This window comes from Pteropus medius, unplaced genomic scaffold (genome assembly GCF_902729225.1).
Source record: "Pteropus medius unplaced genomic scaffold, Ma_sr-lr_union100, whole genome shotgun sequence".
NCBI lineage: Eukaryota > Metazoa > Chordata > Mammalia > Chiroptera > Pteropodidae > Pteropus > Pteropus medius.
In genome coordinates, this window is record NW_024349519.1 from 17,396,181 (window position 1) to 17,410,705 (window position 14,525).

General features: G+C 32.6%; 1 protein-coding gene across 5 annotated transcripts in view; it reads right to left on the reverse strand.

Moving 5' to 3' along the window:
• Positions 1-14,525, reverse strand: part of PDE3A (phosphodiesterase 3A) — a 261,680-nt gene that overhangs the window by 39,799 nt on the left and 207,356 nt on the right. For all 5 annotated transcript variants that reach the window (XM_039882552.1, XM_039882551.1, XM_039882555.1 and 2 more), the window contains exons 3-5: positions 8,510-8,767; positions 6,563-6,717; positions 1,146-1,270 (exon numbers count right to left, since the gene is read on the reverse strand). In XM_039882552.1, the coding sequence (XP_039738486.1) occupies positions 1,146-1,270; positions 6,563-6,717; positions 8,510-8,767 (538 nt within the window). The remainder of the gene's footprint in view (positions 1-1,145; positions 1,271-6,562; positions 6,718-8,509; positions 8,768-14,525) is intronic.

The window sequence follows — 14,525 nt, forward strand, 5'->3', positions numbered from 1 at the left end:
TATCTAAACACCTGCCCATAGCTCCCCAGGTCCTGTACCTTCTGGCCTTTGTCTACATATCTATTTTCATCTCCTTTTCTGTGCTCTCAATACTCTCTCTTTCTGCTTGCTAGCTTTACCAGTCATTTAAAATCTTAAATTCCTCAAGCTTTCCCTCAATATATTGGGTTGCGTATCTCTTTTCTTCTCTTTCATTACTTAAAAGACTTTCCCCACTTCCTTCTCATAGCCTTTAACACACTATCTAGTAATAGCTGACTACTTGTTATACTCCCCACTACAATGTAAGTAAGAATTCTGTGAAAGGAGGAACTGGGCTTAGCTTAATCACTGCCATATTCTTAAAGCTAGTTTAATGTCTGAAATGGTGAACGCAAATATTTGCTAAGTAAATGAGGCTTGAGGGAAGGGAGAAGCTGATGCTTAGAAGTATATGGGGTGCACTGACACCAACATATAAAACTCCATGTAGTTAGTTGATGCCAGATCCTAGATGGAAGAAATCACGCTGAATTTCATTTTGTACGTGTCTGAAAGGGAAGGAAAGCTTCCCCATGACAGTGCTGTTGGGTTTTTTGGTTGCTAATTTGTGGGACTTTTCAAAGGGCTCTAAAAGGTTCTGAACTATATTTTCTCCAAATTTAAATACCTCTTCCTTTCAGTATTTATATGTTTGGGGTTAGTGGGTGGGAATTGACATAAAATAAGAATTTCTTTGAAAAATACTGTAGTATGTATAGTAAATAAAGCATTTCTTTGAATTCGTATAAATGTCATACTCCTAAAAAAGTTTTACTTTAACAGCCACTAAAAATAAAATTGAAATTTGATAAGAACATCATTTGGTTTTATATTATAAGATGATGCTTCCAGAGATTATCTTTAATGGTGACAGTGGTTTCCTATTCATCTGATAAGCTTAAGATAGGATACTTGGTACGGCAAACTTGAAAGAATCTTTTTATCACATACAGTGGAAATTTAAGTAATTTATTGGTTATTAAGGCTTTTTCTTTTTCAAACAGCCAAACTAGATACATCCAAGAGTGAGCATCCTCTGACTTTTATCTCAACACTGAAGGCTTAGTTCATTCCGTGACTGCACACTCAGTGAGTACAAACTCTGCTCCCAGTAAGTTGCTTACCTGGTCGATTTGGCTTTTTAGCCTTTACATAGTTAGCTGCAGAAACAGCATAGGACGAAGTGAAGGATCTGCTTTTGGTGAGGGTCATCATCACCGGGTTATTCCAAGAATCAGGACAAACAGCACTACGGAGACAGAGAATAATGAAGAAATTATTCATTTAGATTGAGGCAGATCTCACCAGAACCCAACCATAACAGACTTGCTAGTCTGAGTCATGATCCAGGTTCAGTGACAGAACCACTTTACTTCCAAATGACAGATTGTTATTTCAGTTCAGTCTCTGCTACAGGGATATAGCAGTCACTCACCAAGCATACCGTGTTAACAAAAGAGCAAAGCTAACTTTTCTATTTATCCAATTAATAGGAATCAAACACCTTTCATTCTACTTCTATAATCATGTTTCTCACAGATTTTCAAAAACCTGAGAAATTAACTGGTTAAGATGCAGGTTAATTTACATTAGTTATAACTACCATGATGTTTCCTTACATGCTCTTAATTATTATTTTTGGTGTATCTAAATTCAAAAATTTAATGCTTATAAAATCATTTAACAATAATATTCTTTGTAGTATTTCCTTGTGAAGGAAAACGTTAGTAACGGGTCTTTTACCTAGAATTTCTTTTACTAGTGATACCCTTGAAAGAAAGGGATGATGAGCCTATGTAAACATACCAATGATGGACCTGCTGCGAAATACACTAGTGCTATTTACTAGGAAAAAGGTAATGGACAGTGAGTCTTCATCTAGAGAATACTTTTGGCAGGAGAGCGTTGTCTGTCTAGGTCACTATTGTAAATTAACCTGGAATTAATAGATCTATGGACACCTGAGATAGAGAATGTTACACAGAACTGTAATTAATGCAATATAAATTTTGGCGGTGTTCCAAACCAAAATTTATCTGCATGCATCGCACAAAACCTTACATGTTAAGTCTAAAACAGGACCCATTATAATATGGGATAGAAAAGAATTTAGGAAGTTGTATTAATAATCTTGGACTACTCCAAGGGAAGAGTGCTTGTTCTGTGTGCTTTCAAGTATTAGTAATTCTGGTACTGGATAAAATCTATAATTAGATGCTCTGCCAATCTTAGATTGGCACAGTAAGCAGGATGTACCTGGTCTGTATGAGTGGCTTATTGTAAATAAACCTGAAATTGATGGAATTATGGGCCATAAATGGGTGGAGATTGTCATGGAAGCTGTATAATTAATGAGGTATAATTTGGAGGTATTCCATAACCAAAAAGGCTTCCTCTGTGTAAGCAACATTATGTATTGCTTAGACTCCCTCATGTTAAATCCAAACCAGAACATGTGCTAATGTAAAATATAAGGACTTTTAGGGTACTGCCCTGTTACAGACATCTCAAAGGGAAGAATGCTGAGTATATGCTTTGTTACTGGCTATGTCATTTGATTTTTAGTAAATTCAGCAATGAGTAAGATCTGTCATTTGTATTGAGTCCGATTTAACATTCTGATAGTTATGCTATCTCATTTCTTCTTTTTTTCATTTTCAGATTTTTCTTCAATGGCTGACCCAGGTGCTTTAAAACTTCATCTTTTCTTTTTACTTCTAATAGCAGTTTACAAAACATATCATAACAGAGACATTGGAAATATGGATTGAACTCCAGCAATTATCAAATACAATTAAGAAAAGCATACAAAATAATGTTTCATATCCTTATTAGAAATCTCATTCTAAACATTTCAAAAAGGCCTAGAATTTTAAAACAATAAAGTCAAGTGAAACTTTAAATCTGAAATAGATAACTATACCATTTCCTTATAGTGCTGTTCCCTTTCAACTTCTTTTACCCTATTAACTAACTGACTTATTTACTATGAAGAAATTTTATATACTGCATATATGGCCTAGCAGTTTTAATTTCTCAGTAATATTATACAATAAATAGGTTATTACTTTTCTGTGTAGACTTTTTAAAAATAAGATTTTGACATTAACTACATTTATTTTATTATATTTTGTGAATTTGTTTACTATCTCAAAAAGTTATATTATGAAATGTAGCTCAAAAACTACTGCTTGATTTTTTACAATAAAAACATTTAAAATATGCCCATTTTAAAAATTTTATAAAGTGTAATAATTGAGTACCTTTAATGTACAGGGAATGAATAAACTTTAAGATAAATAAAATTCTAGACATATACTTCATTCTTAATATAACATTAATTGTTAAAACATAATAAAATAATAAATCAATATGTTATATATGTGTATATATATGTATATATGTGTATATGTATATATATGTATATGTCAGCATTATAATTTACTGGCACTTTCAAATATCTTGCTTTGTGTGATAATAGTTTGGGCAATAGTTTTCAGCTTTGCATTAACCCTCACCTTCTTGATTCCTGTTCAATCTTATGAATTTGTAATAATTTGGATTTGGGAAAATAGCTTAGGAAAACCTTTATTTGGTCTTATGCTGATACAGCAGGGGAAAATTGTCTATGTGTCTGCTGTGGAAGACCTCAATTCTCCTCCACAAAAGTGGATTTTATAACCTTAGTTCTACCCATAACAAATTCATCCCAGGTCCTAAAAGTCTTACCAGGTACTAGCGATTTCTTTTTCCGAGTTTACTGCCTCTTTTCTGCCTAATATGTATAGGCAGTTCTAAGGCCATCTTGGAATGATTAGGGTATGATTTATTTGAGTTTTTTATTTCTCTCAAGCCTATTTTTTTAAGTACCTACTCATATTCTTCCACTTAATTTAACTCTCAATTGTGCCACAGTTCTCTTTTTCCCTAAGGATTTCTTGTACTGGGTGCCGAGGCTCATAATAAGGAACTGAGTGGGAGAGCCAAGATCCTTCTGATTCTCTGTCCAGTGTCCTTTCTATTCAGCCGTATTTAAAACTACCCAGGAGTAAATCATTGAGCTATTTTCCCAAAGTGATATAAGCTGAGGACTGTTTCTAATTTTCATTTCCCACTCTGGTTCTTCTTTTAATCACTGCAGTCCTTAAGGAGTCTCAATGAAAGGACAGACAGAGAGAGAAAGAAATTGAAGGGCTAAAACTCACATCAATCAGCAATTTAAGCAACAGGACTCACAAGTAAAGGTTTTAACTTTGGTTTATAATTTGGGCTGGAGATTATATGTGGCTGTCTTTTTACCATTTTTACCCATGATGAAGAATCATTCAATCCAAACCAGTTGAATTTAATGGTGGTACTGTTGCAACTTACATACGGTTTTCCCATAAAGGGCTAAAAATCTCTTCAAAATGAATTTCACTTCTTCATAATGATAAAAAAAAAGTTGTATCACTTAGATTTTGTATCAGGACTTTTAATAGGACAGTGAAATTAAGGAACACTAAGTTAGACAGTGGAGAAAAGTATACCCAGGTAAGACATTTATGAGTATTTTTAGAACAAAGTGAAAGAGTAGGATCATATGCTATTCCTTATTTATTTTGAAAATATTTTCTTATTTATTTCATAAAGCAGAATGACAGGATTCTTGTGAGATAAGCTCATAAAAGTTCTTGAAACCCTCTTACTTATGAGGATTTCAATTTGATTCCCCAATCTCACTAAACTAAGAGAAGAGAGAAGTAGAAGAAATAAAATTTGAACAGAAGTTACAAACAATAACAGAAAGAAAGAAGACATTTAAGAATGTCACAATAGAATTTTGGTAGTCATTCTATAAAAAGGAAATCATGGAGCATTAACTATACTATGACAGTAGTCTTAGCAAGGTGTATTGGCAAAATAGACATCCTCTCTAAAGATATACACTGAGAACATAATTCATTTTCTTAAGCAACAAATATGTAACTATAATTCGCTACCACTTATCTGTTTTGCTGCTGTGGAAACTGATGATGGTCAATATTTTCAGAGGAAAATATCACCAATGACTTAAGATTTCAAGCTTTAGGAAATGTTCATAAAAAATATTTGGTAACATCCTCCTGTGGTGGTGTTTAGAAGTTTTACAAAAGTCCATGTAATAAGAGGAAGTAGAATTACACTAATATGTGAAAGAATTACTCATTTCCTTCTGATTCTCTAGGTTTATTAGACTACCAATATGAATAGGGAAGAAACCAATTAAACATATTTTTAATCAAGAAAACAAGAAAAGTCAGCAGTCATTAAATTCTTATGGTTTGAAAGACTTCCTTCCATTCCTCTGCCAATCTCAGAATGGTGCTTTATTTATATTCAAGGCCAAGATCAGGAGAAAATTCTAATATTACTATCATGTAGTTCAATAACATGTAATTATTTTTTAATCATTAGGTCATTAATAAAATTGATGCAAATGTTTCAAAAAACTGAAATCATAGAGTAAATATTCTTATAATTATTGAATTCATATAAAGTATGTTATTTTTTTCTAAATAAAAATAAATAAACACTATAACTCACTCTAGAAGCATCTCTCTCATGATGATGTTTTCTTCAAAATTCTTTCTAGATTTTTATATTATCTTTCTTTTAGCTTTGGTAATTCTGGCTTTTAAGTCACTTTGTTAAACTAGAATTAATATACTAAATAAAGCTGATGTTATTTATTTTTATGGAGGCATAACTGACACAAACATTATATTAGTTTAGCTCTGTACTGAATGATTTGATATTTGTATTATTGTGAAATAATCATCACAAAAAGTCTAGTTAACATCCATAACCATATATAGTTACAATTTTTTTTCTTGTGATGAAGACTTCAGATTTATTTCTTAGCAACTTTTAAATATACCACATAGTGTTATTAACTATAGTCACCATGTAGTACATTACATCCACATGACTTATTTATTTTATAACTGGAAGTTTGTACCTTTTAACCCCTTTCACCAGTTTTGCTTTCCACTCACCTACCCCCTGACCTCTGACAACCACCAGTCTGTTCTCTGTCTAAATAAAGTTTAAATTACCAAATATTTGAACATATCTAGGTGTTTTAGAATGATGATTTACTTTTTGATCTGATCTTCTGCCTGTCATATAATGCTAGGACAACTGGGCTGGGAGAAATCTAACAATCATTTGCAAATGTCAAGTTGGATATCCTTGAATTAAGGATCCCAATACGGATCTCGGTCTAGGTAAAATCAAACCTTCCTTTATTCTGGGCTCAACTCTTTCCATTCAAAGTCATAAGGGCAGGCATCACCTCAAGTCACTGTCCCCATTTATATTTAAAACTACACAACAGGACTGAAGCCTAATTATCTGATGTTAATCTCTATACTGTTCTGCATTTAAACCATACACCTTTATTTTTAAAGCTGGCCTCCAACCAACTGTAATTGATTGGGCTTTCCTTCTCCCACAATTTATAATTCCTTTTTGTTAAGTAACTTCTCTAAGAGATGTGAAACCAAGAGCATTGCCTAACCTGGATGAAGGTGCTTCATGCAGCTTGATGCTGGCGCTACGATCCCGCCGTACTGGGGCAGGCTCCAAAGTCGGTAGACCTGTGGCTGAGGTGGTGGTTGTCCAAGTCGACGAAACTCGTCTCAACAAACCTGGGGGCAAACTCCTTCTCAGGCGCTAGGAAGAAGGAGCATTGATTTTACTACCAAGTATATTTTCTATCACTAACTTTTATGTAATATAATGGAAAAAAAATGTTTTTTAATTGGAAGTGAATTTATTAAACTATATTGGTTGAACATCATCTATCTAAAAAGTAGGTGCTCACATATTCAATGAGAGAAACTCTGAACAAAATGAATAAATGTTATAACATTTTGGGATCTTCATTTCAATGATTATGTAAAAATGAGATTATGGGAATGACAGTCAATTACCTTTGGAATAATTTTATAGTTATATTAGTTTAATAGAATTTACATACCTATATTATAGTAGTAGTTATGAGCAGAAGTTTTTCCTCAAAAGTCACTTTTTTGGGACATGGATTTAATTTATATCATCTTGTACAATAGTCTCTACACCAAAGTGGTTAATGTGACTTAAACAGGCATATGGGTACTGTCATCAGTACCAACCCCTCCTACTGAAAGATTTTCCTGATTGACCTGCAACTTTCTCTTTATTATTTCTTCTCCTTCCATATCCTAAGCAGGATATATCGTATCATCGACACTGAGACAAGATTCTGGGATTACCAGGATGAGCACCAGCATGCTAAAAGTGATCTTAATCTTAACAATTAAAGTGAAGGCATTCTACTACAACTGCAACAATAGAAGCTCAATTCATTTTTACTTATGGCTAGCTACTCCTAGTAGACAGACAGACCATATGAGTACAGTTCCCAAAGATGCAGTCTGCTCTTCTGACGGTGGTGAAAATTTCTGAGAAGTAAGGTCTATGGCGCCTTGAGATTTAAGAATAGCTCGGATACTAAATAATTCCCAACATCTCTTAAAGATCTGGATACACTTCTAAGAAGGTAATTCAATAGGAAGAGAAAAAAATCAAGCACTCTAAACACCACGATTATTGCCTATAAATCCGTCACTGACTTCATGTCTATTGTGAGACCCAAAGGAATCAGTTAACTGCTCTCTATTCCTTTACTGTCATATCATGCTGAGCCATACCGTTCTCAGAGAAGTAGATGTTGAAACTATGTAAATATCTAATTGACACAGTTTTGTGAAGGATACATTCCTGAGTCAAGAGACTCACAACATCAAGAGCACAGATGTTACCGACTGACCACCAGCTCAAGGGGACGGCTGCTGGTTTGCCAAACAGATAACAGTGCAGGTCATTCCAGAGACCACTTCAATTCTGATTGTTTTTTTTTTAGTCTTTAATATGGCTTGTTTTCAACTAATGTGAGGTCTAAACTGGGTACAGGATCGAAAGTCATCTTTGACTTTAAATAATCCAAAATCAACTAAAACTGTTCTGATTTCAAAACTTGTTGGGTTTGGTAAGCCATGAGGGTGCTGTGAAGGATATCATACTAAGAACACAAAGAGTGAAGGAACCTGTGTTTCAAAAGGCGATGAATTTTAAACAGAATCCACATCAGAACAGGAACAGGGATTTTTGTCTGTCTGTTTGTTTTCTATTTCACTGCTATAACCTTATCCCATGGAACAGGGCCTGGAATATAGAAGTAAAAAGTTCTTGAAAGTCTGAATACAAAAAGGTAACATAAAAAAGTAAAAGTTTAATTTACAGAAAGCTATCAAGCATAAGGACAGAAGCCTTTATGTTTAAATTCATTACTTTGGTCACCGTGCTCAACACATTTTCACTGAGTCACTGATATGAATCTGCATATGGGTTTGGGATGACAAGAGACCTAGAAGGCAAAAAAAAAAAAGCTTAACCTTTGCAAGAGTGCGTCATTAATACCTACCTTGGGAATAGCCAGCTTGTCTTTTTCAGAGCTTTCTTCAGAATCAGAACAGGTATAGTTTTCACTGAAGGAAACAACAGGATTCACTCTGGGCTTGTGAATGGCCTGGAAGGTGAGCTGGGTGCTGAGCAGGTTGCTCACAGCCCTCAAGGACGTGCACACATTGGGAGGCAGAGAAGGGTCTGCTAGGAGGTCGGTAATGAGGCCGTGAGCCTCACCCATCACGGCAATATCCACAGTAATACTGGTTCCTGAAGACTGAGACACCAAACAAAGGAATAGTCAGGTAAGAAAAGGCCTGAAATAAAGGTGCAGAGAATGACATTGGGCTTTTTTGCAAAATGGACTGAGTTGGCTCTTCAGGATTGCAGTAAAGTGATATTCGAATCACATTTCTGTTTCAAATTTTGCCAAAATTTGCCACGGCTTTTGCCACTTTTGTGTTTATGGCACAGTTTTGAATGCTAGAACTTGGGGAGGGAAGGCTATATTTGAAGAATTAAAAAGATACACATTAATTTTTAAAGACAAAAATTTTTAGAGAACTGGAAAAAACCTCATATCAATTACCCCTATAAGGAGCTCAACATTTTAATGTATATTATTTAGAAATTTCATTTTGAAAATAATAATATTAATATACTATAAAATTATAATGTTAGCAATACTTTAAAGTGATATTTTAGCCTAATATGTGGTAATTATTCAACTCGTATTAGAGACAAGCATAAAAAGCATCTCTATTTGTGTTCAAATTCCTAAATTGTCCTGCTTCTTGTGGTTGGTAAGAACAGAAATTTTAGTAACAGAATTCTGTGACACATCTGCCAGACTATCAGATTGAAAGCCATTACTCTATATTTGCTGAAGAAATGAAGAGCATAAAAAACAGAGGCCAGGAATGTTCCCCACACTGCTGGTCATGCCAGAATATAGGCAAGAAAGAGAGTGCAAGGGAGAGTATGGACACAGTCAAGGGCACGAGGGTGGATAAAGTTAAAGACAGCACGCAGAGGACTCTTAATATTGGAATGTTGCCATAATATGAGGCACAAGGAATCTACGTAATTTTAAATTTTAAATTTCATAACACAGTTAGTGATTAGGGTGCAGATATGGAACTGGGCTACTAACATCCCAATCCTGTCCCTATTACTTTCTAGCTGCCTGATCTTTGACAAGTTACTTTGATAAGCTTTCTGTGCTGTGATTTCTCCATCTGAAAATGGATATAGTAACAGTACCAACTTCAGAAATTAATTATAAGAATTATAAGAATTATAAAAATTAAATTATAAGAATTAATTATAAGAATTATAAGATAATATATGTAAAGCACTTAATATTGTGCTGGCAATTGTAAGTGCTCAATAATGGTATATATAATAATTATAATAATATAATTCTGGAGTTTTTCGATAAGAGGCTAAGATTAGTTTGGCTACGCATTTGGAAAAAAAAAATAAAGTTTAACCATTCTCTTACAACAGACTTAAAAATAAACTCAAAAGATGAAAAGATATAAATGTATAAAATTATAAGATTATTAAAAGAAAACATATGGGACTAATTTATAATCTTGGAATGCTAAAAAATAATATGAATTTCATAAACTGTGAAGGAAACAACTGCCAGATCTGACTAAATAAAGATATAAACTTCTGCATAAGAAAATATACCATAAGCGAAGGTAAAAACCAGTCTGTGAATAAATGTTTGCCACATGGAAAAGAAAAAACATCCAAGTAAAGAGCTTCTAAAAGGTCAATGAAAGACAAAGTTGGATAAAGAGAGTGAATAAACAATTCAAACAAAATGGAAATAATCAAACATATAAGAAACTATTTGCCTCCAAATATTTAAAATACAAATTAAGCGAAAGTTGTTTTTAACATCTTCTCAAAATGACATAATAATAGAAGACTGATAGCACAAAGTATTAGTAATGATTTAGGGAAATGAGCAGTGAGTAAAAAGCAAGTCAATATTTTTGGAAGGACATTTTGCTAAGTCTACCAATTTCTTGTTTAAATGTATATATCCTATGATCTCGCAATACGATGCAGACATCTAATCTTTCAGAGAAAAACTACAAATATGTGAAAATATAAAGACAAAGACATAAAGAGTACAACAGAGCTCAGATAAAGATAACCAAAGAATGTAGCTAAAATGCATATCGACGGAGGAAAATGTTAAAGGGAAAGTTGCATTGCAACTATATTATAAAGTGGTATGTACTTGTTTAAAACATTTGGGTAGCTCTATAAATGATTACTTAATTGGTCAATTACTCATAAACTATTATTTAGTGGGGAGAATATGTCATAGAAAAAGTGAATATGTATTATTTTTTATAATCAGAAAATATGTTAATAATGAAAACGCCCAGCATCCACAAAGATATCTAATCTTGTAACAACTATAAGTAATAGATAAATTTTTTGTAAAGGTATCATATAGAAAAGTTATGTTTTTTACCACTGGAAGAATAATAGTAACCATAATAATAATGGTGAGAGCTGGTATTTATTCAGCATAAGTCTACAAAATAGATACTCATATTAACTTCATTTTTATTAGTAAAAAATATTGCCGAAATCAGAATCAGATAGCTGAAACATGAAAACTTCAGGCTGCAAACACAAGTCCTCTGATTCTACAGCTCAGGCACTGAACCAATACATTGAAATAAATACTGAACTTTTTCATATTATGATCCTAAACATTATCTGTATTTAATGCTTTATTTAATCATTGGCCATGTTTTTCTCTATAGGCCTAAATACTTATTATAAATCAATATAAAAATTTAAATGTAATATTAATGGTTTTAGGATGTATAATTGTGCATATTTCACATACATACCTACATTGTTAACTTTAAAAATGTTCGTGAGAAATGCCACTGAAGTAGGTTAACATTCCCTTGTAGAAACATTCATTCAAGTACATCTCTAATTATTATGCTTCTGAAAAACTTAGTGTGATCTTCTGAAAGAGTAATATTTATCCTTATCCATGTTGTTCTAATAAAGTTCACCTAACCAGTCACTGCACTGTTTCCCTGAAAAATTGAGAATTTAAGTCAAACCTTGCTTTCAGGACATAAATTTTCAAACTTTCTGACAAGGAAATCACTAGTTGCTACTCTAATAATTAATAATTAAAGAAGTTTTCTCAAAATATTCTCAGTGTATAAAACTTACAAATCTGAAAGTAGAGCATGTTCACTGACAATCAGAATTTTAATTTTTAATGAATTATTGATGAAAGAACAAGTCTTTCTATAATTTTCTCATTTTATGACTTTTTATAATGTTTTCTTTTTTAAAGTAATATAATTATTTCTTATATACACAGAAAAAACTCAACTATTAAAAATTCTTGAATTATTTTTAAAATAGAAACAGAAATTAAAACATTCTTATAAGTCAATATTAGTACTAAATAAGAATTTTAAAAATTAGCACATTATATATTTCGATGGTACTTATGCTACAGCTTTTGTCAAAGCAAAGGTCTTCAAGTGAAAACAGAAACAATATTCAAATCAATAAGAAGCATATTATCCATATTGGATTTTGCTAAGAAACCAAAGTAAAAATTTTTACTTTTGAAAAACTCCTTACTATAATTAAGTCAGGTCTTTGCTTTATTGGTTTTCTGATTCAAGAATAAAATTGTATAACAGTCAAACGTTGTATAACACATAAGAAGTTATCATCACTTTTTGGCTCAAATAACTAAAGGCTTCAATGAGGCATGGAATCTAAAATCAACTGTCAGACTCATTTGCCACAGAATCACCAAGACTAACCACACGTAAAATGCTGAAAGACTAAAGGACAGAAGATCAGCTATTTCAGTAAACAACAGGCAAGTAACAAAGATGTAGGCGTGTCTAGTGAGTCACATATAAGGAATTTTAAGGGAGAGGGTCTTTGGTAGATGGTAGAGTTTTTTCGCATATGAAACAAAGGAGTGACTCGCCCAGAAGGCAGTTTCACACCTATTCAACTTTAAAAATAATATAACTAAATTTCTAAGTATACCAAATAATACTCAGAAATATTTTCTTTAATGTGTGAAATCTGAGATAGTGATAATAAATATTCAAGGTGAAGTTTACATGAAAGTTAGTTTAAAATAAAGTCTTAAGCTAACAGCCTGAAATCATCTTTGAGTGAAATAATAATGCTAAGCATAAAACCATAGTTGAGTCTTTTTATGGTACGGGTGATCAAACAAATCTTTTCCTTAAAAAAAAAAAGTAACCAAGCAATATAAAACACTCTACTTCGCAGGCTCTCCTTATAATAGAAATATTTATATTTAACATTTAAGAAAATACAAGTATAATTCCCCAGACACTTTTTAAATGACAACTGACTTTGGATTGCCACCTTTAAATGGAAATTTAAGTTGATAAACAGCGAAGGAAAGTACAGTTTTATATATCAAACAAAAAATAATTGATTTCCTTGGCCCTAACATAGATTTCTGTTAAATTACGTAGGGGAGATACAACTATAAAGATTCGAAAACAAAATGATAACGTACCTGAAAAATTTTCAACTCAGAATGCTTCCAAGTATCTAAGTTATTTCCACTGTAAGAAAAAAACTGACACTGACAGTCGTATACAATGAAGTGTGGGTATAGTGTATGTAAGAAAGATGACTTGGGCGTATAGTTAAAGAGAAACAGCCTTGGCTCTTCATCAAAAAAATGTGTGAAAGCCTGCATATTAACATGTACTAAATTAAAAAATATTTTTAGAAGTATGAAAAACATGTCAATTTATTATGATTCTCTGTTTTAAACATTTCTTATATTAACAAACCAATCACTGTTTCTGATTGGTAAATGAGTTAGCATATGGGCTGCAAAAAAGGTACAAGTGCATATTTTCATCATGCATGTAATTTGAAGGTTGTATATATAAGAAGTTGGAAAGAGAAGTTTTAAAGAACTGGCATAAAAGAGAGGAAATTCTATTCATTCATCAATATCAAATATTATTTTATGAGATAGTATATGAGGCCTTTAAGAGCCCAGGATCTAATATCAACTGCTTATGTTCATATTTCAGATTTAAAATTGGGGATTTGGGGAAATTCACCTATCTTCTTAACTCTTATTTATCATCTCTCAAAAGGGGATAATAATAGTACCTATTATGCAGTATTAATGATTAAATGAGATTAGATACATAATGACCTCAGGAGAGTGCTTGGCTCACAGCACATGTTTGATAAATAATTGTATATAACCTCTACCATCACCACCATCATCATCGTCATCATTATTACATTGAAAAATATTTTGTATACAAAAGGATGCATATTGTACGTGTATGTTTGTCTCCTACTTATATTGGGCCAATAATTTCTTTATAAATGAAGGCAGTATAGAGATATGATTTCTCTAACACCACTACCACCACCAAAACAAACAAACAAACAAACAAAAAAACAAATACTTTGACTTTTTATTCTAGGTAAAAAAAAGTCATAAGACTGTATTCCTTATTCCCATATATTTGTAATAGTTCTGTGATTAAATTTAGGCTCTTAGAAAGTAATTGTACAAAAGTCCTGGTTTCAGTTAATATGGTTGATTACACTGGTATGATTTATAACACAGTATGTGAAAGCAATTCTAAAAGCAGGCATCTCAATTCTATTGTTGGAAGTTATTATTTTTTTCTTTTTTTCTTTCTATTTAGTCATCCTGGGAGGCACGCTTGGAGGCAAACAGCATGGGAAGAACATTCTCAGGGTGAAAAGGGAGTTGGGATAAGAGAGAAATAGACCTTGTAAGGGATGACACATAAAAGGAAAGAGTCACTAGGACTTTTCTTACTCAACTTTGGTCCTCAATGCTGGGAAAAGATGCCTGATGGGTTTTGGGGAGCTGTCTCCTCCTATATCTCTAAAGTAGTTTGCCACCCCATGCCCTCCAAATCTTTCTCTAAGAGGCTGTCGCTGTGATATTAGGAAGAGTAGAATAT